The sequence below is a fragment of the Oryctolagus cuniculus genome, chromosome 5 (assembly GCF_051225735.1).
Source record: "Oryctolagus cuniculus isolate XC-2025 breed Fujian yellow rabbit chromosome 5, ASM5122573v1, whole genome shotgun sequence".
Lineage (NCBI taxonomy): Eukaryota > Metazoa > Chordata > Mammalia > Lagomorpha > Leporidae > Oryctolagus > Oryctolagus cuniculus.
This window is the reverse complement of record NC_142871.1, coordinates 63,579,721-63,607,358: the sequence shown is the minus strand read 5'-3', so window position 1 is coordinate 63,607,358 and position 27,638 is coordinate 63,579,721. Positions and strand designations below refer to the sequence as shown.

The following is a 27,638-nucleotide window of genomic DNA, read 5'->3' as shown; positions in this document are numbered from 1 at the left end:
ATAATTAAAAATAAATGAGATACATGCAATGACTGGTTAGCAAGAAAATAATAATGCCATGGATTAGCTTAGGAGGGGCAGGTCTCTGTATTTTCTGAGGAATGGATTAGTTTTATAAAAGCATGTGGCAGTGTAGTCCTCAACGTGCCATTCAAGAAACAATTTTGATTGTGCATCTTCTCCACAGATTTCTTTCTAATTCTTGGAAAACTCTCTTTAAGAGCTTTTAAAGAAATGGAGAGCTGAATTTCACTTGAATGGAAATGTAATCAATTCTTTTGCATTTTCAGAAAATAAGATGGCGGTGTATTGGACCTAAGTGGCAGTGGGCTAAGCATTATGTGATGCTGCAAGCCGGGCTGCAGATACATTTCACACTGAGAAAGAAGTCATAATGTTTTCTCTGCCTTGCTGTGAAATGTTGGGATTAAGCTAGAATGCTTAATTGTGACACTAGTTATTTTTCTGTGTGCTGAATTGAATATGATGAATATTGACTTTCAGTAGCAGTGTTTTATGGTAACATAGTAAAGATAATGCTTTTATTTTTATTAGGGAAGCATTTGGTTATGTTTCCATAAGCAGGGAAGATAGATAAAAGTAACTCAACTTAAGTTACAGATACATTCACATTCTACTATAAGTGCTACCAACGTTTTCCTTCATGGTTATGGCCAGATTCTCTGGCTTGGCCTGCTGTATTTTCACAGAAAAACTGTCCCTCCATACCAAGGATGTTAGATATGTCATTAAATCTACTACTTGTCAAAATCGCTTTTGTCTACTAGTTACAAATATAATTGGTCAGTCATTTAAAGTTTGTCATATTTCTATTCTATGTTAGGTGGCTGTTTTGTGATACAGAAGGGACCAACTTTATCTCTCAGGGTTCAAAGACAAACTTTGCATAGGCCAACTGGAGAAAAAGTTGTGCCTGATTTTGTAACCAGTTTATGTTCGAAGGTATCTTCAGTGGCTTAGGTGAGGGATGATGTTGATGATGAAGGTATCAATTAGGCAGTAGGACTGAGTGAGAAGAACATGGGCTTCCCATTCAGACAGATGGGGCTCATAACTAGGCTTTCTCATTTGCCAGCTCTGTGAACATGGAGCAGTTCTATAAGCTCTGTGCCCTGCAGTTTTCCCGACTGTAAAATGGGGATCATAGTAGTGCCTTGAGGGGTTGTTGTGGAGATGAGACAAAAAAAAATTGTAGAGCACTTAGCATAGTACCTACCACACAAGTCATTTAGTAAACACCATACCTCTTTTTTCTTTTTTTTTAAAAGTCCTTATTCTGCCCTAGAGTTATCTTGCACATAAGTTGTGCATAAAAAGGTGTGCATCCAAATGCAAATTTGTCCCTAAGATTTATTTGTGCAAAGCAAACAGCTTTAGAAATTAGCATAGCTGAGGCTAACAGGAGTTTGGCATGCCAAAAAACCTGCCCTGGAGTTTCCTGCTGAGCCAGCCACGTGGAATTCAAGCACACAGCTCCTATTTAACTCTAATTCCACATCAGATCAGGAAATAAATATGAAAAGGGATAGACGCCAAAAACTGAGCCTTGGAAGTCTTAGACGTAGGAACTCTAAGGAATTAGAAGCCAGAGTAACCAAATGCCAGTGGTTTTGTGCTGTCTTCCATGAAACTCTGAGGCACTCATCTGTTGAAAACAAAATGTAGGAAAGGATGTGTTTAATTTTCTGTATGTGCTTTGTCCACCTCCAGGGCTCTGTGTGAAAAGACCAAGATGCAGAGAGGTTCTTTGCTTTCAAGGAGCTTATTCTGTTAGTCTCTAAGCAGAAACTTACTGGCAAGAAGAATTCTTTTTATTTTTTATTTATTTATTTTTTTGACAGGCAGAGTGGACAGTGAGAGACAGAGACAGAGAGAAAGGTCTTCCTTTTTGCCGTTGGTTCACCCTCCAATGGCCGCCACTGCCGGCACGCTGCAGCCGGCGCACCGCGCTGATCCGATGACAGGAGCCAGGTGCTTCTCCTGGTCTCCCATGGGGTGCAGGGCCCAAGTACTTGGGCCATCCTCCACTGCCTTCCCGGGCCACAGCAGAGAGCTGGCCTGGAAGAGGGGCAACCGGGACAGAATCCGGCGCCCTGACCGGGACTAGAACCCGGTGTGCCGGCGCCGCAAGGTGGAGGATTAGCCTAGTGAGCCACGGCGCTGGCCAGAAGAATTCTAATTTGGTTGCACTATCCCAGGGCAGGAGTCAACAAACCTTTTTGGTAAAGTGCCAGGTAGAGCTGACTGGCTCCATCACAGTTACAGGACTCTGCTCTTGTAGGAGGAAGGCTGCCATAGATAATATATCCACAACTGAATGTAGCTGTGTTCTAATAAAACTTTATTTGCAAAAGAGACAATGGTCAGAGTTTGCCCCAGGGACTGTCCTTTGCTGAGCCTTGCCCAGGGTGAAATTAGCTAGAGTCTCAGAATAGTGGGAAGTTGAATAGTGTTTCAGTGAATCAGGCTGTGGACTTTGTGTCATAGCATAAGGAGGGGACGGTAGCAAGAACAGGAAGATAGTGTGGTTTCAGGTTATGTGGTGGGCTCTGGCACACCACTGTTTGTAGAGTGAATGAGTGGCTTGAATTCTAATCACATGGCACTTGTGGAGGACAAGGACGGCTCATTTTGCTGTTCACTGAGAAGATGCTTTTGTTCTGTATGGTTTAGTTGCAATCTGTCCAGACAGGCTGACCTTGACCACAGCTTCCTGTGAAATGAGGATGCCATCAATCTTAATTACCCACAAACTGTCCAAAAACATCCAGTCATTTCAACTCTTCCTTTACTGAAACTTTTAGCAAAGTTTCATTTGGGGTACATTCACTATCACTTTTCTGGCTGCCTGTAGGTTGACATGGCATTGCTGAGGGGAAGTGATCAAGGATATGATGACCAGAAGCAAAAGCCTCTCACTAATCAGCCCCAAGCTTCAGAGTTGACTGTATCAGGCAAATGTCCATGTCTTAACACAGGGAAGATGAGAATCATGGGTATACTTTATGCTATGCTACACTATTGTCCTGTGAGCTGGCTTTGCGAGAATGCTAATAGTAACACCTTGTGTCTGTATTAAATCCTTTACAGTTTCTGAAACTCATTAGTGTTCATTGTTTTGTTTTATTTAATCTTTACAATATTAACTCTGGGAAATAGCATGTTAGATATAATTAAACAAATAACTGAAGCTAGTGTAAATGACTTTTTTGAGGTCATGTGGCTTCTAAGTACTTGAGCCAAGAATAGTACTAAGGTCTTTCTGACTACTAATCCAATATTCTTTTTTAATATAAAATTGCCTTTTCAGCATATTCCTATACAACTTCTCCAGGATGTATTGGAATGACAATACTTGTACATATACTACTTCCAGATTCCCCAGTAACAGGGCATCTTCCTGCAAAAGTGTACTTTTAAAGTTCACATCTTTCTGGGAGGCTCAATGAGTTCTTCCCCAACCCCAGGAGGCCATGGTTTTGCGAGCCTGAGTAGCCTGTCGAGTAAACCCTAGCTTGGTTTTGAAGTGCTTGCCGTCATGAGGCCGGTTGCGTCTCTTCTGGGGCCCCGGAGGGTTCCATCTGGTCAGGCCCTAGTTCCCAAGAGCGTGTTTCATGTGCTCAGGCAAGCTGAACTCTGGATCCCGTCCACGTCTTGGCAGCCAGCGGGCCCAGTGGAATACTCATGATTGGGAACACGGCGATACCACATTCGCCTGGATTTCCACTCTCCTTTTTCACAGCTGCGTACAGAAGTGTGTTAGCTTTTGGGCCTGGAGAACTGCTCTTCTGACCCTCCCCTCCTCAACCCCCTCTTTTCTCTGGAAGAGGGGAGCTCCTTGTGTTTTGGTGATTACCACGGCATTGACCCTGCTTTGGCCTTACTTATTTAGTGTCCGTCTTCTGAAACTGAGCTGCCCTCCCCCCTTAGAGGCAGCCTCTGGCCCTTGGTGTACCATTTGTGACATCACAGGTGTTACTATGGTAACAGACTTGTTATAAACACAGGATAATAGCCCTGATTTTGTCCCCCCTCCCCCCACTTCTCCATCCCATGCAGTGAAGGGAATCACCATGATCCTTAAATAATAATCACAGACTTTTCCCTTTGCAGGCTCGAGGAGGTGACTAATACAAAGCAGTCGTTTAAAAAACTGTTATACTAGTATTAGAAAATCCTAAAAACTGTTGACAACTCTTTCTCTTTGGTCAAACCCACCTTTATCCTTTTGGTCTGAACAAAGGCGAAAGGCTCCTTTGCCGATTTTAAAAATCACATCATGAATATAGCTGAAGTGATAAGAAATATATCAGCGAGCATTTCAGAAGATAACTCAGGTTAATTATATTGTAACCTTGCTGTAATTCTTCCCGTTAGAGATTTTCACATGGGCCTGAGCCTTTGGGCCTTGGCTTTGGGCTGGATGATGAGAATGGTGCGATCCTGAGTCCTCATTGAAACACTCGTCCCTGCCCTGCCCCTCCCAAGTTCCATGAGTGAAATACAGCATTCAGAGTGGGTTTCTGATAGATGGGTTTTACAAAGCCCTCATAACGGCCTTTCCTGCTTTACAAGTCTAATAGCACCGGTCCTGGCTGATGCCGCTCTGAGGCTGCGAATGAGTGTCCCCTCCTTGTCAGCCTCTGCTCTAAGGGAAGACTGGGGCCCAGATTGGACTCAAACCAGTTTTGTCTCCTGGTCTCATCCTCTTCTCCACCTCAATATTTTGCTCCTCAGAATTAAAAAAAAAAAAAAATCAATGAAACTATTAGTTTAGTTGTTTTTGTTCACAAGGAAAGAGGAAATGAAGCAACTTTTTTTTTTTCTAGTGAAAGCATCCCTGCTGCAGAAAACACTGCGTATCTAGGAAACCACAGTTTAGATCTGAGTCCTGACAGGCTTCCCCAGAGGCTCACAACTTGCCTATTCTGTGTGCAGAATCCCTGCAAATCCCTGACTACTTTAAAATGAAATGAAATGTGAAAAAAAGGAGGCAGTAGACTTCTCCTGATGCATTCATGTAGTGGTTTGGAATAAAATGCCTCTCCCCCTAAATGGTAAGTGCCCTTGCTCTTCTCCCCACCACGTTCCCACCCACTCGGTGCACGCTGGCTCCTGTGGAGGGGGAGGAGCTCCCTCTCCTAAGACCGGTTCCATTTCCTGTGTGCAGAACCGGCTTGTCTTTCTGTGAAAACAATGACCACTTCCTGTCCTCCAGGATGGTTGGCTTTCAGTGAGCTTTCCAAATTTGTGTTCAGTCATAGTCATGGAAATATGATCTATTTTTTCAGGCAAATCTTGAAATTCCTAAGAAGTTATAAGAACTGGGCTTTAAGGAACCATTAGCTTAACTCGAATATGGAAATATTCTTGTGACCTGCTAAGCTCTGTGTATATAGCTGAGTGACCCACAGTTAATAAGCATGTTACTTTTTGGCTCTTAGAATTCTTACATGGAGTTGTACTTGCAGGGAAGTGGGAATTAGAATGTGTTTTGCATTACGGTCATTATTTATTTTATCTGATATTCAATATTCTTGGGGCTTGCATATGAATGATGTATCCCAAATAGCCACTGAGAAAACAGGATTTAATCAAAATTGCTTTGGCGTTGATTTATTTATCCAGCTTTCAAAATATGATTATTAAATAAAATTACCTAGAGTTAATGGGATTTGGATGACTTACTATTTGAGTACCAGATCTAGTTCTCAAAAAGGAGTAAAAGAGGTTCACTGAACCCTTTGTTTTACAAACCACCTAGGCCAAGGACATAAGGAATTATGATGAGTGGCAGAAATAAGAGGAGTTAATAACATCATGCTATAATCTTGTCATAGCTCATATTTTTGTGTACTTATTATGGACCAGGCATTGTGCTAAAAATAGATCATATTATCTAATTTTCACAACAAGTGTATGTGGATGTTATTATTAGCCTTGTTTTACAGATGAGGAAACAGACTCAGAGAAATTAAGCAATTTGCATGAGGTCACAAAAGTAATAAGTGGCAGAGCTGACATTTGAAACTATGTATTACGACTCCATAACCCTTATCCTCAGCCCCTGGATTATCCAAAACACAAAACCAGTCTTTCAGTCCATTTTTTATTGAATGCTTCTTATATTGTAGCAGACAATACAAATGTATATCATCATCCCTAACTACCAAGCATTTACAGTTTAGTTGGCATATAATCAAGACACTATTTTAGCTTGACTTTGGAATATATAATATAATTTTAGCTGCATTTGGAGGGTGTGAGATTGGAGGACAAGGGCTATAGTGGAGTAACAAAAATTCTAGATACTTTATAACAAGAACTGATCTATTTACACATTTAGAGAGAAATGACACCTAAAACAATGCAGGCCAGAAAACAGTCATTTGAAATTCAAAGGGATAAAAAAGATCAAAAAATGAAACCTAAAAATGTTAGCTAGTATGATATGGGCCCCATTTTATTTTTATACAATCAAGGTTTGTTTGTTTGTTTGTTTTGACAGACAGAGTTAGACAGTGAGAGAGAGAGACAGAGAGAAAGGTCTTCCTTTTTCTGTTGGTTCACCCCCCCAAGTGGCCGCTGCGACTGTTGCGCTGTGCCGATCCGAAACCAGGAGCCAGGTGCTTCCTTCTGGTCTCCCATGCAGGTGCAGGGCCCAAGCACTTGGGCCATCCTCCACTGCCTTCCTGGGCCACAGCACAGAGCTGGACTGGAAGAGGAGCAACTGGGACTAGAACCCGGCGCCCATATGGGATGCCGGCACCGCAGGCGGAGGATTAGCCTATTGAGCCGCGGCGCAGGCCCCGCTATATATATTGTTACAGGAGACAACTTTAAAATTGTATTTATTCACTTATTTGAGGGAGAGAAACAGAGATTGAGAGTTCCCATCCACTGGTTCATTGCACAGTGTAGGGCGGGGGGCTGCAGCTGGCAGCTGAGAACTCAATCCAGGTGCCTTGTGGGAGGCAGAAGCCTAATTACTTGAGCCTTGTGTCTGCCTCCAAGGGTTCACATTAGCAGAAAGCCAGAGCTGAGCATTAAACTCAGACACTCCACGTGGGATATGGGTATTGTAACCAGCAGCTTAATTGCCAGGGCAAACATCCACTCCTTATGACAATGTTTTTTTTTTTTCTTTTAAAAGATTTATTTTATATATTTGAAAGACATAGTTACAGAAAGAGGTAGAGCCAGAGAAAGAGAGAGAGAGAGGTCTTCCATTCGCTGGTTCACTCCCCAGATGGCCGCAATGGCTGGAGCTGCACAGATCTGAAGCCAGGAGCCAGGAGCTTCTTCCAGGTCTCCCATGCAGGTGCAGGGGCCCAAGGATTTGGGCCATCTTCTACTGCTTTCCCAGGCCGCAGCAGAGAGTTGATTGGAAGTGGAGCAGCCGGGACTTGAACTGGCGCCCATGTGGGATGCTGGCACTGCAAGCTGGGGCTTCAACCCACTGTGCCACAGCGCCGGCCCCTTTAACAACTTTTAATGACTTAATTTTTATTCTGAACAAGTGAGTTATTTTAGATAATATTTTTAAAAGAGAAAAGATGCTATAAAATATGAAATATGAATAAACAAAAAAGAACATACCATCCATATAAGACATAATCATTTTGATGTTAATGCAATGATTCCCAGAATTTCTACAAATTGTATATTACATTTAACTTTTCAAAAGAGGAACAAGAAAAATAGAAAGCCTCAGTAGTTCTACATCTATTAAAGAAATCAAATAATTAAATGCCTTCTACAAAGAATATTCCTTTTTATTTTTTTATTTTTTATTTTTTTAACTTTTATTTAATAAATATAAATTTCCAAAGTACAGCTTTTGGATTATAGCAGCTTTTTCTCCCCATAACCTCCCTCCCACCCGCAACCATCCCATCTCCCGCTCCCTCTCCCCTCCCATTCACATCAAAATTCATTTTTAATTATCTTTATATACAGAAGATCAATTTAGTATATACTAAGTAAGGTTTTCAACAGTTTGCACCCACACAGAAACACAAAGTGTAAAGTACTGTTTGAGTATTAGTTATACCGCTAATTCACATAGTACAACACATTAAGGACAGAGATCCTACATGGGGAGTAGATGCACAGTGACTCCTGTTGTTGATTTAACAATTGACACTCTTATTTATGGCGTCAGTAATCACCCGAGGCTCCAACGCCGATCTTATTTAGACAATGTCATAGTCAAAGTGGAAGTTCTTTCAAGTATCATTTCCGAAATGAAAAGACTTGAAAGTCATTACTCTCCTCATAACAACAATAATAAGCTAAGCAAAACAAATATCAACAGCTTCTCCGGGCACACTAAGGAGTTGCAGTTACAATGCAATGAGCACCCAGGAATCATCAAAGGTCGTAAAGCTGGAATCACAGCTGGGACCTGCTTAGCAGGTCTACAAAGAATATTCTAGCCCTAGATGGCTTCAGTAGTAAATGCTATGAAACATTTAAAGAAAATAATGAAACCAAACTTAAAAAACTCTTACTAGAGAATAGAAGAAGAGGAAATACTTTTGCTCATTTTATGATTCCAGTTAGAAGCTTAATCACATTACATGTCAAGGGCATTGTAAATAAAGAGAATGATAATTTAATGTAATTAGATTAAATTAGATAAAAAGAATTCTGTTCACTGTAAAGACTGATGAAAAAATTAAACATTATAGAAAATTAAAGTCTGTGATATATACAAAAGGATAGTACATCATGCCTAATTTGTGTTTTTTAAGGAATGCAAGGTTTGCTTAAATTTTAAAAATAAGTCAATATATGAGTAATTAACCACATTAACAGAGTAAAATAAAACCTCATAGACTTTCTTATTAGATGCAGAAAAGTTATTTGATAAAATTTAACACAATAGGTAATAACAGCTGTTGGCTAAATAGAAAAAGAATTTCCTTAACCTGAGAAAAACTACTCACAAAAAACTTACTACAGTGTGCATAATAGTGAAATATTGAAAGCTTTCCTCTTGAGATTAAGAATAAGATAAAGATGACCACTATTATAATTTCTATTCCCTTTTTTCTGGAATTCACTTAGAATGGAATAAAGCAATAAAAAAAACCCTTCAGATTTGATAGGTAGAAATGTCACTTTTTATATACCCCCCAGCCAATCTATAGTATATGAGTTAAAGTATTGAAGAACTTTATAAAAAATTCTATTTAACTTATACAGGTTCATATATTTCATATACAGATTTAGGAACATAGTGGCACCCCACTCTCTCTCCTGCCCGTGCTCCAACCCTTCCTGCCCCTTCCTCTCAGATTCCCACTCTTAATTTTTACAATGATAAGTTTTCAGTATACTTAATGATCTTATAGTTAACCCTACTCTAAGTAAAAGAGTTCAAATAGTGTGAAGAGAAAGAAAGCAAAATGTAACAAAACACTGTTCCTCAATGGAAGAGACAGGACTATAAGCAATCATCAGTTCTCACAATGTCTATTTTACTCCAATACATTACATTTCAGGTCTTCTGTTAGTTACCTTGGATCAGGGAAGACATATGATATGTGTCTTTTTGGGTCTGGCTTTTTCAGTAAATATAATGATTTCTTACCATCTTGTTGCAAAAGACAGGAATTTTTTTTAACAACTGAGTATTACTCCATAGTGTGTGTGTGTGTGTGTGTGTATCATAATTTCTTTATCTAGTCAACAGTTGATGCACATCTGGGTTGAGTCCATATCTTAGCTATTGTAAATTGTGCTGCAATGAACACAGAAGTACAGATAATAACTCTTTCATATACTGATTTCTTTTGGTTTGAGTACATTCCCAGGAGTAGGATGGCTGGATCATATGGTAGGTCTGTATTCAAATTTCTTAGATATCTCCAGACTATCTTCTACAGTGGTTGCACCAGTTTACATTCCCACCAACAGTGTGGACCAGGGTACCTTTTTCCTCACATCCTCGCCAGCATTTGTAATTTGTTGATTTCTGTATGAGAGCCATTCTAACTGGAGTGAGTGAGGTGACACCTCATTGTGGTTTTGATTGCATTTCCCTAATGGCTAGTGATCCTGAGCATTTTCTCAAGTGTCTGTTGGCCATTTGAATTTCCTCTCTTGAAAAATGCCTGTTCAAGTCCTTTGCCCATTTCTTAACTGGATTGTTTGTTTTGTTGTTGTTGAATTTCTTGAGCTCATTATAAATTCCACATGTTCATCTTCTATCAGTTGCATAGTTTGCAAATATTTTCTCCCATTCTGTCAGTTGCTTCTTCACTGAGTGTTTCTTTTGCAGTTCAGAAGCTTCTCAGCTTGTTGTAATCCCAGCTGAGGATTGAACAACTTTTGATGTGTATTTGTCACTTAGAAATTTTCTTTGGGGTAGCACCTGTTTATATTTTTTGGTCAATTTTCTAAAGGGCTGTTTTTTATTTATAGAAATTCTTTATATCTATATATTGTCAGTGTAAATCTTGTTGGGGAATTCATTACAAATATCATTTCCTACTCAGTGGTTTGCTTTCTCATTCTTTTGAAAGAACTTCATAAAATCAACTTTCTTAATATAGTCTGCTTAATTTTTTCTTTATGGTTAGTGCTTTCTCTTAAACTACCCTGTGCAAGTCTATTACTCATTAGGGAAATAAAATTTAAATAATAATGAATGACTAATACATACACATTAAAAGGGCTGACATGGAAGACTAATGACCCATGATTTGAGGACAATGTGGATCAACTGGAACTCTCATGCATAGGTAGTGAGAGTGAAAATCAATATAACCACTCTTGAAAGCTGATTGACAATATCTGTTAATGTTAAAAATATACATATACTGTTATCCAATAATTCTAATTGTGTCCTCAATATAAATATGCTTATATATATATGAGACAAAGACATATGAAAGTACTTCAAAACATTCACAGAAAAATGGAATTAAAAATAAATGTATTTTGATGCAATGAAATTTTGAAATCCATGCATAGTATTTAATTATATGGATTTCCTGTGAACTTTTGAAGACTCCGCATATAAAGTAATCTTCATAGTAGCATTTACTTGTAACAGCTAAAAACTGTAAACAACTCAAAATGCCCATCAACAGATATTGACATAGGCTCCTGGGGGTTCCTTGGATGGGCTTATTTAGGTAACATGGCCCTTAAAGTTGAATGTGAAATTGTAGGTATATCATATATATATAACTTAAGGAAAGTTGGTCCTTTTTTTTTTTTAAAGATTTATTTATTGGCTGGCGCCATAGCTCACTTGGCTAATCCTCTGCCTGTGGCGCCGGTACCCCAGGTTCTAGTCTCAGTTGGGGTGCCGGCTTCTGTCCCGGTTGCTCCTCTTCTAGTCCAGCTCTCTGCTGTGGCCTGGGAAGACAGTGGAGGATGGCCCAAGTGCTTGGGCCCTGCACCTGCATGGGAGACCAGGAGGAGGTGCCTGGCTCCTGGCTTCGGATCGGTGCAGCGTACCCACTGTGGCGACCATTTGGGGGTCGGGCCAACGGAAGGAAACCTTTCTCTCTGTCTCTCTTTCTCACTGTCTAACTCTGCCAGTCAAAAAAAAAAAAAAAGATTTATTTATTTATTTGAAAGTAAGAGTTACATAGAGAGATGAGAGGCAGAGAGAGAGAGACAAAGAGACAGAAAGAGAGAGAGGTCTTCCATCCGCTGGTTCACTCCCCAGATGACCACAGTGGCTGGAGCTGCATTGATTTGAAGCCAGGAGCCAGGAGCTTCTTCCAGGTCTCCCATGCAGGTACAGGGGCCCAAGGACTTGGGCCATCTTCTACTGCTTTCCCAGGCCATAGCAGAGAGCTGGATCAAAAGTAGAGCAGCTGGGTCTCGAACCGGCGCCCTTTTGGGATGCCGGCGCTTCAGGCCAGGGCATTAACCCGCTTCGCCACAGTGCCAGCCCCAAGTTGGTCCTTTTTATCTCAAAAAGATTCATGTCTCAAAAAAATGTTAAGAATATTTGATGTAGTGTTTCCATAGTTGAAGGAAAATTTTTAACTCCTCTTGTGTTAAGAAACTCAGCCTCATAATATTTTTTAAAAGATTTATTTATTTATTTGAAAGGCAGAGTTACAGAGAGACAGAGGCAGAGAGAGAAAGAGAGAGAGAGGTTTTCCATCAGATGGTTCACTTCCCAGATGATTGCAGTGTCCAGAGCTGAGCTGATTTGAAGGCATGAGCCAGAGCTTCTTCCGATTGCCCATGTGGGTGCAGGGGCCCAAGGACTTGGGCCATCTTCTGCTGCTTTCCCTGGCCATAGCAGAGCTGGATTGGAAGTGGAGCAGCTGAGACTTGAACTGGAGCCCATATGGGATACTGGCACTGCAGGCTGCAGCTTTACCCACCACGCTGTGGTACCAGCCCCCCCATTGGTGGTTCTTATCGGGGGGTAGCATTGCCCCCGCAGGGAACATTTGGCAATATCTGGAGAGATATTTGGTGGCACAATTAACTAAAAGCAGAAGTGCTGTTGGCATCCTAGTGCACATACTACAACGCACGGATCAGCTCACAAGAAGTTATCCCTCCTGTAATGTTAGCAGTGCCATGCTTAAGAAACCAGACTCTGGGGCAGGTGTTTGGCACAGTAGTTGAGATGCCACTTGAGATGGCCAAACCCCATATCACAGTGCCTAGACTCAAGTTTCAGCTCCACATCTGATTCCAGCTTCCTGCTAATGTACACTCTGGGAGGCAGTAGGTGATGGCTCAAGTGCTTGGGTCCTTGATACCTATGTGGAAGACCCGGAGTGTGTTCTGGACTCCTGGCTTCAGCCTGGCCTAGTTCTAGCTTTTTCAGACATTTGGGGAGTGAACCTGTGGATGGAAGATCTCTGTCTGTCTGTCTCTGTCTCTTTCTACTTTTGAAATAAATTTTAAAAAAAGAAAGAAATCAGGCTCAACAGTGGTGGTAGCTCTTGTGTATGCGGCACTTCTGTGTAGCACTCCACATTCTCTTGGTTGTACTTGCTAATCACTTGCTGTAGTTCTTGACCAGTTTGGGCATGTGTTATTCTGAAAGTACCTTGCCCCATGCCTGTGGTATATGTTTCTGGTTTTCTGCTCTGGGCTTTTCTACATGGTAGCATTGGGCTTCTCTGACATGGTAGCATGGACATCCCATGTGGATTCTTTGACATTCAGATGTATGCAAAGTGGAAATGAAGAATGAACACGCTAGATCAATGGAGGATGAGAATTGATATATGAATCCATCTTTCTTTTGTCCCGTGGGTGTAGAGTTATGAAATTACCTGTGTGTCTGAAACCAGTGTCCCTTAGCAGTGGCCAACTCAATAACAAATACTTTTACTGACACCTCTGTGTCCACAGGTTCATTCTCCTTATCCCCAACTCCTATTTCCTGGAATTATACATCCAATAAACCAGTTGAATGCAAGTCTTAGTCTCAGATTGTGTTTTCTGGAAAACTCAGGATAAAAATACCATGGGTATTGAGTCCACAAAGACAAGAAGTTAATGGAAGGGAATATGAAAAGTTAAAATTTTATGAACAATTTCTTGTTTTTCAAGTCAGCATAAATATGTAGTAAGAATAAAAAGGGTAACAAATTCTTGGTGGTGAAAATATTTGCACACTCAGGGCTATTTCTAAAATTGTAAGAGGCTGTTATGGCAAAGGTAAGGCATAACAGTAGTGGCCACACAGAAGGAGAAAAAGTGAAGAAAGCCAATCAGGTACTCAAGAAAAAGAGCAAGGGAAAGAGAGTGCCCTTTACTCGTGCTCCTTTAAATGGATCTTGTTATTTGGAAAGATTTGGAATCGTAGAGTTTTAGTTGGAAGTGACCTAGGAGATGTTTTAGTTAAAGGTTGTCTTTTATAGAAGAGGAAAATGAGGTCTGGAGAGGCTAAATTACCTTCTCAAGCTCACCCAGTTTGTTCATGGCAGAAACAGGATCAGAACCCACTTCTTCCGTGGAGACGCCATATAATCATATAACCCCGTGACTTCTGAGGCAACATTATCTAAGCTCTTTTTGGGATTATGACCTAGCTTGGATAATACCTTTAGGATACCCTGTCCCAGGTCGCCAGGGAGCCAAGATGCCAACAGGAAATAAGAGGAAGTGTCAGCTGTGCCTTCCCTTGCTGGTCCGAGGGTGGCTATGTTTCTGGAATTTCTTGTTATTCTAGGGACATTCCCAATGCTGACTTCTCAGAGTTCCTGTTAAATTGAGAAGACTTAGTTTGTGGACTTGGCCAGGGAGAGTGGAAATAATGATCCCATTCTGTTCTGGGGCTTTTCACTTGTGTTTCCCTCTAAGGCAACTTTGTTCTGAATGATCACCAAAGATGGTACCACCCTGGGCATCTGACCACCCAAGGTGCCCCTGGTAAGATTCCGCTTTTTCTCCTCCTTAGGCAGAAGTCCCAGGTCAGTTATTTCATTTTGGTGAGCAAGACAGACATGGTTCCTATCTTTCCTGTCTCACGCTCTGGTAGAGGAGACAGATACATACATTTTCTTTTTTCAATTACGGTTGAGGATTATCAAATCCATATTTAGGGTCAGGGCAGACCTCCATCAGATAAGGTTTAACATAAGATACAAAAGGGACCAGTGCTGTGGCGTAGTAGGCTAAGCCTCCACCTGGTGTGCCAGCATCCCATATGGGCACTGGTTCGTGTTCTCGTTGCTCCTCTTCCGATCCAGCTCTCCGCTATGGCCTGGGAAAATAGTAGAAGATGGCCCAAGGCCTTAGGACCCTGCACCTGCATGGGAGACCTGGAAGAAGCTCCTGGCCCCTGGCTTGGGATCTACCCAGCCCTGGCTGTTGCAGCCATCTGGGGATTGAACCAGAGGATGGAAAACCTGTATCACTGTCACTCACTCTCACTCTCTCTCTCTCTGTAACTCTACCTCTCAAATAAATAAATAAAAGATCTTAAGAAAAAAAGATACAAAAGACTGAACTGGTCAAGGATGTGGGGTTGAGGATGAGGAAGCAACTCATCACAGCCTGGGAGTGGAAAGCAAGAGCTTCAAGGAAATGAAAGAAGCCAGAGGCTGGGGTGTAGATGGGCTGAGAGGCTGACTTGATCCAGGGAGCCACGGAGACCATGCTGAGGAAACCTGGCTCCTTGAGGACAGTGAGTGCCAGCTGAGAGTGTTGAGCAGGTGAGAGCCGTGGTCATATTGGTGTGTCAGAACTCCCTGAGCCGGCGCCGCGGTTCACTAGGCTAATCCTCCGCCTTGTGGTGCCGGCACACTGGGTTCTAGTCCTGGTCGGCACCAGATTCTGTCCCGGTTGCCCCTCTTCCAGGCCAGCTCTCTGCTGTGGCCAGGGAGTGCAGTGGAGGATGGCCCAAGTGTTTGGGCCCTGTACCCCATGGGAGACCAGGAGAAGTACCTGGCTCCTGCCATCGGATCAGCGCGGTGCGCCGGCCACAGCGGCCATTGGAGGGTGAACGAACGGCAAAAGGAAGACCTTTCTGTCTGTCTCTCTGTCTCACTGTCCACTCTGCCTGTTAAAAAAAAAAAAAAAAAAGAATTCCCTGAATGCAGAGTGGATACCATGCACTTGACAGAGTGAGTCAGGAAGCCACTTGTAGTATGGACAGTAGGTATTGGTATAAGCAATATTCCAGAAGGACAAGCCACCTAGAATAGCATCTGGCACATAAGTAGACTTGATAAATACTTATTGAATTGCTTTTCTGGCAGTATTGGAGTTGCTGGTGCAGAGTTTTTGACCTGATTCCCTGCTCTTAATCATGTGCGTTTGTGGACTGAACACTGAGTGGGCTTCAGCCATGGAGGAGGAGAGCAGACCCATTTCTGATAGCAGCGTTGTTGTCACAGGCATCTAGATTGGTCATAAGATCAGATCTAGGGCTCAAGGATTGGGGGGAGGATTTTACTCGAGCTCCTTGTCTATGGCAACCACACAATGAATATGAATTATTCAATCTGTTGAGAGCAGTGTTACTTTCTCTTTGACTTATTGTTGGTTTCTGCCATATTTTTGTGGACTGTACTGGAACAGGGAATTGCCTTCTCGGTGTTTGCTGTGTGTAGCAGATTCCATGGAACTTTGTGTCCATGAGCATCTTTGGTCACTTTGGTGGTGTTTGTTGAGGACTAGCGGTGTTGGTTAGCATGCCCAGCCCTGGCCACATGGCTGTAGGCCTTGTCCTTCTGCCCAGTGCAGACAAAAGAGGCTCCTGGCAGCAAAGATCCAAATCTGGGCAAAAGAGGAGAAACCTTTCTGATAATTAATGACCCACACGGAAGTGCCCATGCCTCAGTGCTAATGTAGGGCAGTAGAGCAACGCATCTTGGGGAGGCTTCTTGGGGGGTCCAGTCTGGGGAATTTTCTGTGAAAGGCTGTGTCTGTGGTCAAATTTGAAATATAGCAGGTTCTATCTCCCTCTTGAAGATTCTTAATTATACATGGGTGGAACCAAAATGTCCTGTACTAAAAAGACTGTTGTCTAACTCTGTTTCACCTGGTATTTTTCCATACATATTTAACCATGGAAATCTTTCAAAAAATAACACCCGTTTCAGTGCCCCACAAGATTAGTGTTCTGTAGAATGTGCTTAGGAGATGTCGCATGTAGGACTGTGGGTTTTCCTTACTCTGACAGTCTTTTTCCTCTCCTGTTCCTGTCTGTGAGATTGAGTGCACAGGAGAGACAGGCGCCCTACAGTGAACACTGAGAAGCAGGGTGAGGTTGTCAGAGACTTACAAGAAGAAACCCCTTTGTTGGCAAACTGGTGAGATTATGGGGGATTATTAGGTGAATGTAAGGGAACCAGAGTCACATGTGCTTTGTGGTGTCATGGTAAAGAACCCAAGTTCAGTTATTTTAGAGGGAATCACAGGTTGAGTATTCCTTATCCAAAATGCTTGGAACCAGAAATGCTTTCAATTTTGGATTTTGGAATATTTGTGTGTATGTATATATAAAATATCTCTTGGGGATGGGATGCAAGTCTAAATATGAGATTCATTTGTATTTTATATATACCTTAAACAAATAGTCTGAAGGCAATTTTACACAGAATTTTTAGTGCACTTACGTTTTGATTGAAACTGACTGAAACCCATCACACAAAGTCAAGTGTGGAATTTTCCACTTGTGGTGTCATGTTGCACTCGAAAAGTTTCATATTTTGGAGCATTTCTGATTTTGGATATTTGGATCAGGGATGCTCAGCCTGTATTACTTTGTGACTTTTTTATTCCTTCTTTGAGTGCTGGAAAAATAAGTGAGGCAGAGACGCTGAATGTAAAACTTTTCTTTTTGTTTGATTTTAACTCCAGAGTCAGTTTCCATGAAGAACTCTTTGACTTTTCCAGTGTCTGTTTTGACTAGAAACACAGGAGGATGAATTCTCTGGGTCAGTTACATTCCTTAGTTTTAGTGCTTGCCTTAGTTTCACTCTTACATCTATCTTTTCATTTTCACCATCCATCTATAGGTTCAGGACTTTATATCCTTTCCTTTCATTCATTCATTCATTCATTCATCTATCCATTTATTCATTTCACATGATCTGAGCACTGCTGTGTGTGTGCTAAGCACTGAACAGGTGAAGATGAATGAGATGTGGTCTCTGCCCTCACGCGGCTTTAGTGAAGCTTCTAGATGCAGAACTGGATTCCAGTCTTCCTCGATTCTGATCCTTCCCTCTGGAGTAACAGTTCTCATATCTCTGATCCTGTCATGTTCTATTGAGGAACATTCTGGAACTTCTTATGATTGGTGGAATAAAGATGAGCCGCCTCCCTATTTGCATAGCAGAATGCCAGTCAGGAGATCCCTTGTCCGGGCTCCACCAGTCCCAGGCTAGTCTACTTTTCCTTTCAACAGTCCTGGGCACCTGGATGACCTGAGGACTTCTGTCCACCCGGTGTCTTTCTGCCAGTCCCTGTTTGCTGCAGTTTCAGTGTTCTTTGTCTCCTACTCTTGAAGTTCTCCTCTCCAGGTCCTTCAAGATTCATCTCAGACGCTGTGCCCTTGCCCACAGCTCTCACAGCTCTCCTCACCTCACCCTGACTGCAGTCTGCCTGCATGTGATGAGCCATATCCTTTCTGTCTTTTCCCCTGTGAGCAGCTCAGCATTCTTCACCATTACCTAGCACAGGCACCTGCGTGTAGATGTCTAATTGTTTCTGAAATCACAACCTTTACTGCCATCTATAACTATACCTACACCAATGCATACGTACATCATTAAAAGGAGCTTAAAAAGTTCCATTAGAAAACTGAAAATTAATTTAAAATTACATTGTTTTTCGGCAATTTTGTGTAGTATGTGCTTATTCCTTTTACATATTGGAACCAAATTTTAGTTTATATAGAGAGATACAGATTTATTTGAGGTTAAGTCCTATCAAGAAGAATGTAGACTGTTTAAATTCTTGAAATTACTTCAAATCTGTTTTCAAAAGAAAATTAGGCATAATTTTAGGTAATACAAAGATTCATGTAGGTGAATGGACTTCTATCATTTAATTGCATCTATCTTTTTAATGAAAATGAGTACAATAAAATTCCGTTAGTTCAATCTCTACTGCTTGGAGATTTTTGAAGGCTCTGTTACCAAGGTGGCAGACATTTTTAGTTGTGATTCTGGTACTTTTTAAAAGAGCGAACTTCTCAGGCACTTAGGAAGATCCACCCATGTGTGGATAGTTAATGTAATAATTACAAAGAATTCCCATCTATTAATTACAGAATATCTGGCAGTGCAGTGATATATTTGGCAACATCTTGTCAACTATTAATTCAAGTTAAGTACTTTTTAAAAAGAATAGCTGTGAGGGTTTTTATTCATTCTAATGGCTTTACTCAATTCAAGGTAGTGAAACTTAACCAACTGCCGGGTTCCTCTTGGTATTCAAGGATAGCGATTCATGTGTCCCATGTGAAGGGACATGGTGAGAGACACAGGTGCCTGGTCAGCAACCTCTTCAGATGGCCTGTGGTTGACACTTAGCCTTTCCTTATGGCCCTAAGCACCAATCATTCTAAGGAAGGCTTAGTTACATAGAGTATGTGCATATTTTCGCTCATTTGATCCTTACCACAGCTATAGTAAGCATTGTTATCCCTTGGACAATTTGCCCACATCACACAACTAGGATGGGCAATGTCAGTACTTCTTTGTCTCCATGTCTCTACACTCTGCCACACTGTCTTTCAAACAGTAACACTTAGGTTGGTTTATCTAGACTACTTCATTTGCTTTAAAAAAATCACCCCTTGGGATGGTCATAAGTGGGTCTGCCTGTTGTTTTTCTTTTATAGCAATCACTAGTTGTATGCGGTTCTTTCCCATCCCCTTCAATGTCTACTGTGTTTTATATTCATCCTTAAAAGGCACTCTGAAAATATTTGACATTATGCTACAGTGTGATCTGACAGTACTCTTTTTATGCCCATTCTGCCTTCAGTATGGCTGCTCCTAGGTTGCTCTAGCTATATTGCCAAGACTAGACATTAGCTAACTAGTGACAGAGGCTCTGCCCCCCGCCAGCTTTCTCACTGGAATCCAATTCTCTCCTCAGTATGTTGCCCCATTCCTTGTGAAAATTTGTTCTTCAGAAAGAACCTCTCATTCTAAAGCATAAACCATTAATTACAAATATGTATTGGGCCTCCTTGCTTTCAGGGAATTTGTATTTTAATGGGTTATAGGCAACATATAGTCAAAGAAATGACCCTCTACTAGTAGAATTTCATCTTAATGGTAACTGAGGGATAATTTTTTGAAGCAGGCTATTTTTTTTTTCTTTTAAGATTTATTTGAAAGGTAGAGTAAAAGAGAGAGAGAGACTGAGAGAGAGAGAGGAAGAGACAGAGAGATCTTCCTTCTGCTGGTTTGCTCCTCAAATGGCCATGGTGGTTGGAACTGGGCCGATCTGAAGCCAGGAGCCAGGAGATTCCTCCAGATCTCCCACGTGGATACAGGGGTCCAAGCACTTGGACCGTCCTCCGCTGCCTTCCCAGGCATGTTAGCAGGGAGCTGGATCAAAAGTGGAGCAGTTGGGTCTCGAACTGGCATCCATATGGAGTACCAGTTCTGTAGGCAGTGGCTTCACTTGCTACACCACAGCGCTGGCCCTGAATCAGGATATTCTTACTGGTAGCCTTGAAATTATAGATGCAGATACTCTCCCATTTACTTGGAAAGCCAGACTTATCCATGTCCTGTTGTGATCCCTCCTCCTTAAAAAAGAGTATTGTTAGCTTGTCATTAGAATAACTGCTTTCTGAGATCCAAATATTACGGGTTCTGTCTCATCATTTGGTGTTTTAGGAGCACTAACTGGTGCAAGTTTGGACAGAAGGTTTGCACAGATCCATGTCTCATAGTCATGAAGAAGGAAAGGCTTACACTGTGGGACTTAACTTGAGTTTTTAAAAAATCAACCAACAAATATTGATTAACACTTTAGCTGTCTCCTCAAAAGCACCCTGACCTTTTGGATTCCCTGTTCTTTGTCTATTGGCATGTCACTGGCACGTGCTGTGGGAGTGTGTTTAGTCCTTGTTGTGGAGGAAAGACTGTGTGGATGGTGTGATCTCATAGGCTTAGAAAAGTGATGGTCTCTAAGGTATACTGACCGAGAAGAGGGCTCTCCAGTCACGTAGCCTCGTCGTCTTCATCCAGGCTTCATCACGCATGTGCTGTATGTTTTCGAGCCTACTGGCCTCTGCGTTCACTTTTCCCACCTGCACAGTGGGGATAATGTTAGTACCTGGTGGTTGTGTTAAGATGAGATGATGTTGAAATGAACCATACTCTGTACCTGGCACCTACTGAATACTGAATAATAGCTAGTTATTGTTATTTTCCTTTTGGTCCAATGATCCAAGTTTTCTCTGGATCTCCTTGTGTGTTCACTTCTAAAACACAGGGAGTTACAGAGACACTTTTGGGAGATTCTGTAGAGATTTTTAACGTGGACCACCATAGTCTTTTGGAATTGAACTCTTCCAAGAAGGAATTTTTTCTTTACAGAAGAACTGCTGAGAAAGCAAACTTTAACCCTGGTTTCTTGCCCACCTTCCAGGCTGGGTCTTTATTCAGTCCTTAGTAAAGTGGTTCCATGAACTAGACTCACAGTGCTTGCCCTGAGGTGCTTTTGTTTTAAGGCTTGGGGAACACAAAGGTGTCTCCTCAGAATGCTTTGCAACCTGTCATAGATAGAATTCAGATTTTGAAGTGATTGTCTGGGTGTGTGCATCCTGGGAGCTGTTGGAGGAGATAAATATTACCAGCAAGTCCTTTCAGAATTCTTCCGCGGTCTTGTAAACACCCATGAAAAGTTAAAATCTGAACTACTGTTCAGTTGCTTGGAGTTGGGTAAAGCCCTCCGAATTTTCCTTGGGATGTGGTCAGTTAAGCCAGTGTATATGTTTACAGCGCCAGTTCAAATGTCCCAAGAAGATCACTGACCAGTGGTCATCTTTATTTTCAAAAGTCACCAGATAAGACCATTTATCCAGCAGCTTCAGCATGGTATTCCAGAAATGGTTGACCTCACAGTTCTCTGTGCTATAGTGAATAAATACAATTTTGATTTCATCTTAGAGTAATTAATCTGAACTTTTCCTTCTGGGATGTAAAGTAGAAAAAAATGTTCTGTAGCTCTTTGAACATTAGATTGGAAAGAAAATACCCTAAACATTCTGCCTAATTAAATCCTAAAGAGGTGGTGTAAATTTTTCATGATTAATTGAAACATGCATATTTGACTGATGCATATTTATATGATATTATAATATGAAAATTTTATCATGTTATGCAAACTATATGCTTTGGGATGTGATTTAATGCTGTAAACATCTTGTGTTTGTTGTTGCATTGTTCATTATGAAAAATTCACAGGTTAATGACCATAAGATAAAGTAATATAAAAATCTATTTTGTGAATCTTCTTTGAGAAAATCTCAAGTTTGTAATGGCACAGACCTTTAGCCTAAATATTAAGATAGGAAATCAGGCTTTCCCTAGTTTAAAGAAATATTTTTCTTTAATATAAATTTTTAAAGCAGATCAAGCTGGCAAAGCTAAAGGACTGGGGACTTCTACTTTGCTGTTGTAAGCATGCATGAAATTACCAGGGTTCAAATGAAAAGAGATCTGGTTGAAATGAACTGATCCCTTTGGATCTAAGCACTTAGGGGGAGTTCACTTTTCCAGGAGTACAGCCATGCTGTTTAGGATGGGGGTACTGTCTCACGTCTGGTAGCAGCATTTTGGGCCAAGTTTGGCTGAGAAATTCATTTATACAATTACAGTCCACTTTTAGTTTCTTAAATATAATATTGATATAGATGACGTTTTTAGCTTTGAATACCTGAGATATCTTAAAATGTTTTCTTGAGCTTTTGGAATAACCTATCCATCAGACTCTTCTTTGGATCATTAGCTGTTGATAACTGTTTGATGACAGAAAGGAGAAATCTGAGGGAAGTTTTCCAAAGTGATTGCCTTTGTGAAACAAAATTTGTGAAAAATGGATGGGAATACTCATTTATCTGAACAAGACAGATGCTGGTACCATTTTCAAGAGTTTTCAAACTTCCAGGTCAAAAGTGCACATTTATTCTGTCTCATCTTCTCATCCTGTTACTTTATAGTAAGAATGGCTTACAAAAATAATTTGTTTTAAAATTCTACTGTTTTGTTTATTTGGTAGGTCTATTATATAAGAAAGCATTCTTTCTCCCTTTAAGCAATCAGTGGGTCCGTCTGGTGAGGATGGAACGAGGTGTGAGAAGGACCCGGGAGCTGCCTTCTTCCCTAAGCTACATTGCTCCACGCCAGGCCCTGGTGGCTAGGCCAGGTGCTTGCCTTCCAATAGCTTTGCTGCCACCCATTCTCAGCTCAGTTTAAGTTCATTAAAAAGAGCCAGGACTTAAGAAATCTTATATTTTGTTTCCCAAATCAGGCCATTTGAAGGAATAAATAACAAGGGAACATAATACATGTTCTCAAATGACTTTTTGGGAAGTGGATCTCCTCATTAAAATGTGAGACCAAATAATTTCTCCACATAAATGTTTTTCCTTACAGATTTCAAGCTTATTGCCAAGGACCATTCGTGAGCGTTCTGCTGTATTGTCTTCTTTTTCAGGAATTTATGATTTCAAAGCATCTTACTGATTAGGAAAAATAGAAACTATTAATGCTAGTTAGTTTAGTAGTGATGGTTGATTATTTTTAAAATATGTTATTTCTAATATAACTGAAGGAAACCCTTCCATATTCCAAGGTAAATTGTATAGTTCTGTTGATTTTTTCAAACCATGTAAAATGTCTTGACAGAAGCCGTATTTGAAGCCATATAAAATATAAATAAAAACTTTCTTTGAATATGACAAATGATTAAATGCAGTAATTGACACTTGAATTCTTATTGTGACTCCATTTAAAGAGTTTTGCTATCAAAAATGTTTGACTAACATCAAAGATCATTTTTAGGTCTTTTCATTGGATAATTAACAATAGATCACAATGTGTAATTTGTGAGATAGAAAAGGTCATTAAAATGACAATATTTATTCCATTAAGGTAAATAAAATGCTGCACGTTGCTGAGTGATGATACTCAGGGGAACAAAGCCGTATCACTGCACTACAAATTAGTTTGCTTCTAATTTTGCAGGCTGATGACCGTACTGCCTCAAACCAAATCTTTTCCCTGGAAATGGAATGATTGCATGACAGATTCTGTGAACCATGAATATGTCAACAACTCATGGACCAGGCCTTGCTTAGCAATTAGTCTTTGGAGGATTTTATTCAGAAATCAGACAACACTGTTTCAGAGCTTGTTGGGGATTTTGTGATTACAATTCACGTCTGGTGCATAAGTCTGAGTTAGTACCAAAAAATTTCCATAAAAGAAGAGATGTGGCCAATAGTGCAATAGTGGTGCGCTCTCTCTCTCTCTCTTGCTCTCTCTCTCTCTCTCTTTCTCTCTCTCTCTGTCTCTCTCCCACACATACACACACACATTGTCAAATGGAGGACAGAGGAAACTCAAGATACAGCCAAAGGTCCTAGAAGGCAGCAAGGAAATATTTCTTGGACTTTTACTTGAGGTCTCCTTTTATTTTCCTCCAAAGAGCCCAGAGTTTCCCAGAGTTCATTTATTTGAATATCAACATCACAAATTTTGGTATACTTTCTTACCACCTGCACCATTCTTTACTGAATACATTCTATTAAGTGCCTTGCTTTGAAAGCCTTGTTTTAAGCGGTAATATTTGTGACACCATGGGCTCATTGTGTTAGCATTTGTTTTCCTTCTCCTACAAAGGAAAAGCAATGCAGCATTTTAAATATTGGAAATAATTGCATTCTATCTAAAATCATTCTGAGTGTTCCCTTAACATGGGTGTGACAGTTCCTCCAGGAGCTGGGAAGACCACCCTCAGGCTGAGAATGATCTGACACCTGTTACCTCCCTCCATCCAGAGGCCAGGAACCATATCACAAGGAGGAAAGTGTACACTGGGCCTGCATCTCCCTGAGGACGGCAGCACTGGAAGGCTGTCTTATTGGAGACTGTTCTGTGAGCCAGGCACCCTTTCCACTGCCAGGACCCGGCCCCTCACATCTTGCCCTTTTCGACTAAAAACGTCATTTGGGTAACATCACATTGCAAGAGTGAACAACAGCCACTACCTTTTAACAGTGATAGGGAACACACTAAGGTGCGGCCAGGCCCCTGACTGTCAAGCTCCACATGAGGGCATCACAGCTATAGGTTAACACCCTACATATCATCCCACCTAGTGCACAGCTTGTAGGTTTTCAGCAGAATGTTTGAGGAAACAGGTCATTTATTTTGCAAGTGTCATTATTAATAGGGCTGGTTTCACTTGGCAGATTAAGCACTTTTACTAGGCTAAGAAGCCCCAAGAACCTTCATGGCTCTGTTGTCATCCTCTGGTTTTTAAGTCAACGTGTTTTGGAAACTTGGGAAGTCCTTCCCCCCATCAAAAAACAAACAAACAAACAAACAAACAAAAACAACACAGAGAGAAACAAACAAACAAACAAAAAACCCCATGAACCCTGTCCCACTGCCCCCCAAAACTGGCTGTTCTACTGGGTCAGAATATGGTGAGATCTGGAAACAAATAGCAAACACCGTCAGGCTCAGGGTGTGTCTAAGTTTGAAGGGATGTTTGCTTCTGATATGAACATTTTTCTTATACTTTTATTATAGAAGATGATGTGTCAAATGTACAAATAATGTGTGCCTGGTGCCAGAAAGTGGGGATCAAGCGCTATTCCCTGAGTATGGGAAGCGAGGTGAAAAGCTTCTGCAGCGAGAAGTGCTTTGCAGCGTGCCGACGAGCCTACTTCAAGAGAAACAAGGTAAGAGCACCTGGGAGAGGCGGCCGCCGCCTGCCCCGCCGTGTGCGCATGTGCTCCTAGCTTCTAGCCGTCAACACTGCGCACCTTGTACTTCCGTGTGTTTTTCCTCTCTGTTTTGTCCATTCTCTTCCCTGTCACGCCTAACCTTTTGGAATAAAGACTCCCCTTTTCATGTGTAACCTGTTCGTCAGTTTCTCTTGGCTTGGCGTTTGAGCTCTGAGAGGGTGAATGAATCTAAGGAGGACACCAGGGTCACAGCTGGTCTCCTAGTCCGCAGTGTCTTCCCAGCAGGAGAGCGCGCAGTCTAGAGTTCATGGAATAGACGTGGTAGAGATTTCTTGTAAGAGCCGAGAATCTAGCCACGGAAGCATGCCCAGGAAGCTCTTAGTCCACTCACTCTGATTCTTGTTCCCTGTGGGGTGACTGCTCTTGCTTTTTCCAAAATCTGACCCACACTTTCTAGACAAGAAAAATGTCAAGTCTCTCTGGACACCTTACGGGAAAGTTGACTGATAATTGAGAAAAGGTGAAATGATGAACACATGAACCAACATCGCTCACACAGCACGCATTTGTGAGAAGCATGGTGGGTAAACACAGGAATAGCTGTAGTTATAGTTTGTTTCTGTATATTGTGAAGTTACCTTTGAGTCTGAAATTGTCTGATTAGAACAACAGTAGCCACCAATTGATGGGAATGGGATGCATGATGATTTTGTAATTTCACATACACATACACACATAACTGATTTTTAATCAGCTATTGCATTTGGCCACCAAGGATTGAAGTCAATTGCTAGTTCTCTTAAGTTTCCTTATTCCATAAAAATCGTCCATGTTTTGCTAAGCATTTCCATAAGACAATATAAAAAATATGTCCTTTTCTGGAAACAGTTATTTTTTTAAAAAATGTATTTGCAATCCTGAAATGCTGATCATGGGCTCACTGCATTGCAAGAAGCACTGTTGCAGCAAATTATCCCCTGCAAATTTGGGCCACATTCATTCTGCCAAGAAACATAATGTTGAAAGAACTGGGCTGCAGGATTCAGCGAGGTGGAGTTTTAGTAACAGTCTCTAAGAATTAGGCTCATAATCTTCACTGGAACAGAGAGGCAAGTAAGGCAATTGTTTGGAATTCTTTTGGGACATTCAGCAGGCGAGTTCACTTGCCCTGGGGAGGGGCCAGAGTGGCTGGGGAGGAGGGTGGGAAGCACGACACATGGGAGACACATTTTGTTTTAATATAGAGGGATTAAAATGATCTCCAAGACCCCGGGGCTCCTGTTTTGAATGTTGAGCACTGGGGTAACAATCCCAGGAGTGGGCCTAGCTCTTTCTTCTTCAAAGCCCTACTTACCACAACAAAATACTTTGCATTCCATCCCAGAATATGGCTATAGAACAGGGCTTTTTGTCTTTCTATAATTCTGAAGGGTTATGGGTCTGAATCTTGATGGGCTTTGCTTGTAGTGAATAAAATCAAGCAAGATGGATTTGTCACAAACCTGGTGACCCATGCTCCATTTGGAGAGAGAGTTTACTTTATAGTGTGCCTATGGAGAATGGCACCCGATTCCCTTTGGAAAAATAGTCCAAAATATGTATTTGCATCATTATAAAATTTCATGTCAAATGGATTCTAAACTTCCAGAAGCATGTATTTTAGAAAAATAGATAACTGGGAACCAACATAAGAATTAGTTTTTGGAATACTTACATTAGGTAAATTCAGCAGTAGGAGGAGGAATGGTATATTCCACTCCCCCTCAGGAGCAATTGGGGTAGGTCTTTGAACATTTTGCAACATCTGGGAGTTGTAGTGGTGTGCTGTTTAGCAGTGACTTTGTGGGCTGAACCTAGGAGCTCATTAGTGCGCATACAATCCCTGTCTTCTCTGCAGTCTTCACCTTATTTGTGTATTCTAAAGCTGTGCCATGCTATACCTTCTTCTTCTTTTTTTTAATAGAGAAATTCATTACCTGCTGGATTCTTTTTTTAATTTTATGAATATTATCTCAGTGACACTATTATATTGTATTACAATAAACATGTACAGCTGCTGCATTTCTGTTAACTGATAGGACTTTGTGGTCATTTCATGTAGGATTTGGGTTTCCTAATGGGTCGTATTAGATACCCGTCTCCATCCTGCCATTCCTCAGAACTGCCATTAACAAACCTCGGATGTTTCCTACTGAAGAAAACAGTAAATAGCTGCTTC

General features: G+C 41.2%; 1 protein-coding gene across 3 annotated transcripts in view; it reads left to right on the top strand.

The window, feature by feature from the left end:
* The window catches only part of SOBP (sine oculis binding protein homolog), a 165,652-nt gene that overhangs the window by 15,363 nt on the left and 122,651 nt on the right, over positions 1 to 27,638 (top strand). For 2 of the 3 annotated variants that reach the window (XM_051855416.3, XM_051855417.3), the window contains exon 4: positions 25,263 to 25,414. The exons of the other annotated variant lie outside the window; for it this stretch is intronic. In XM_051855416.3, coding sequence (XP_051711376.1) covers positions 25,263 to 25,414 — 152 coding nt within the window. The remainder of the gene's footprint in view (positions 1 to 25,262; positions 25,415 to 27,638) is intronic. 3 annotated transcript variants of the gene reach the window in all.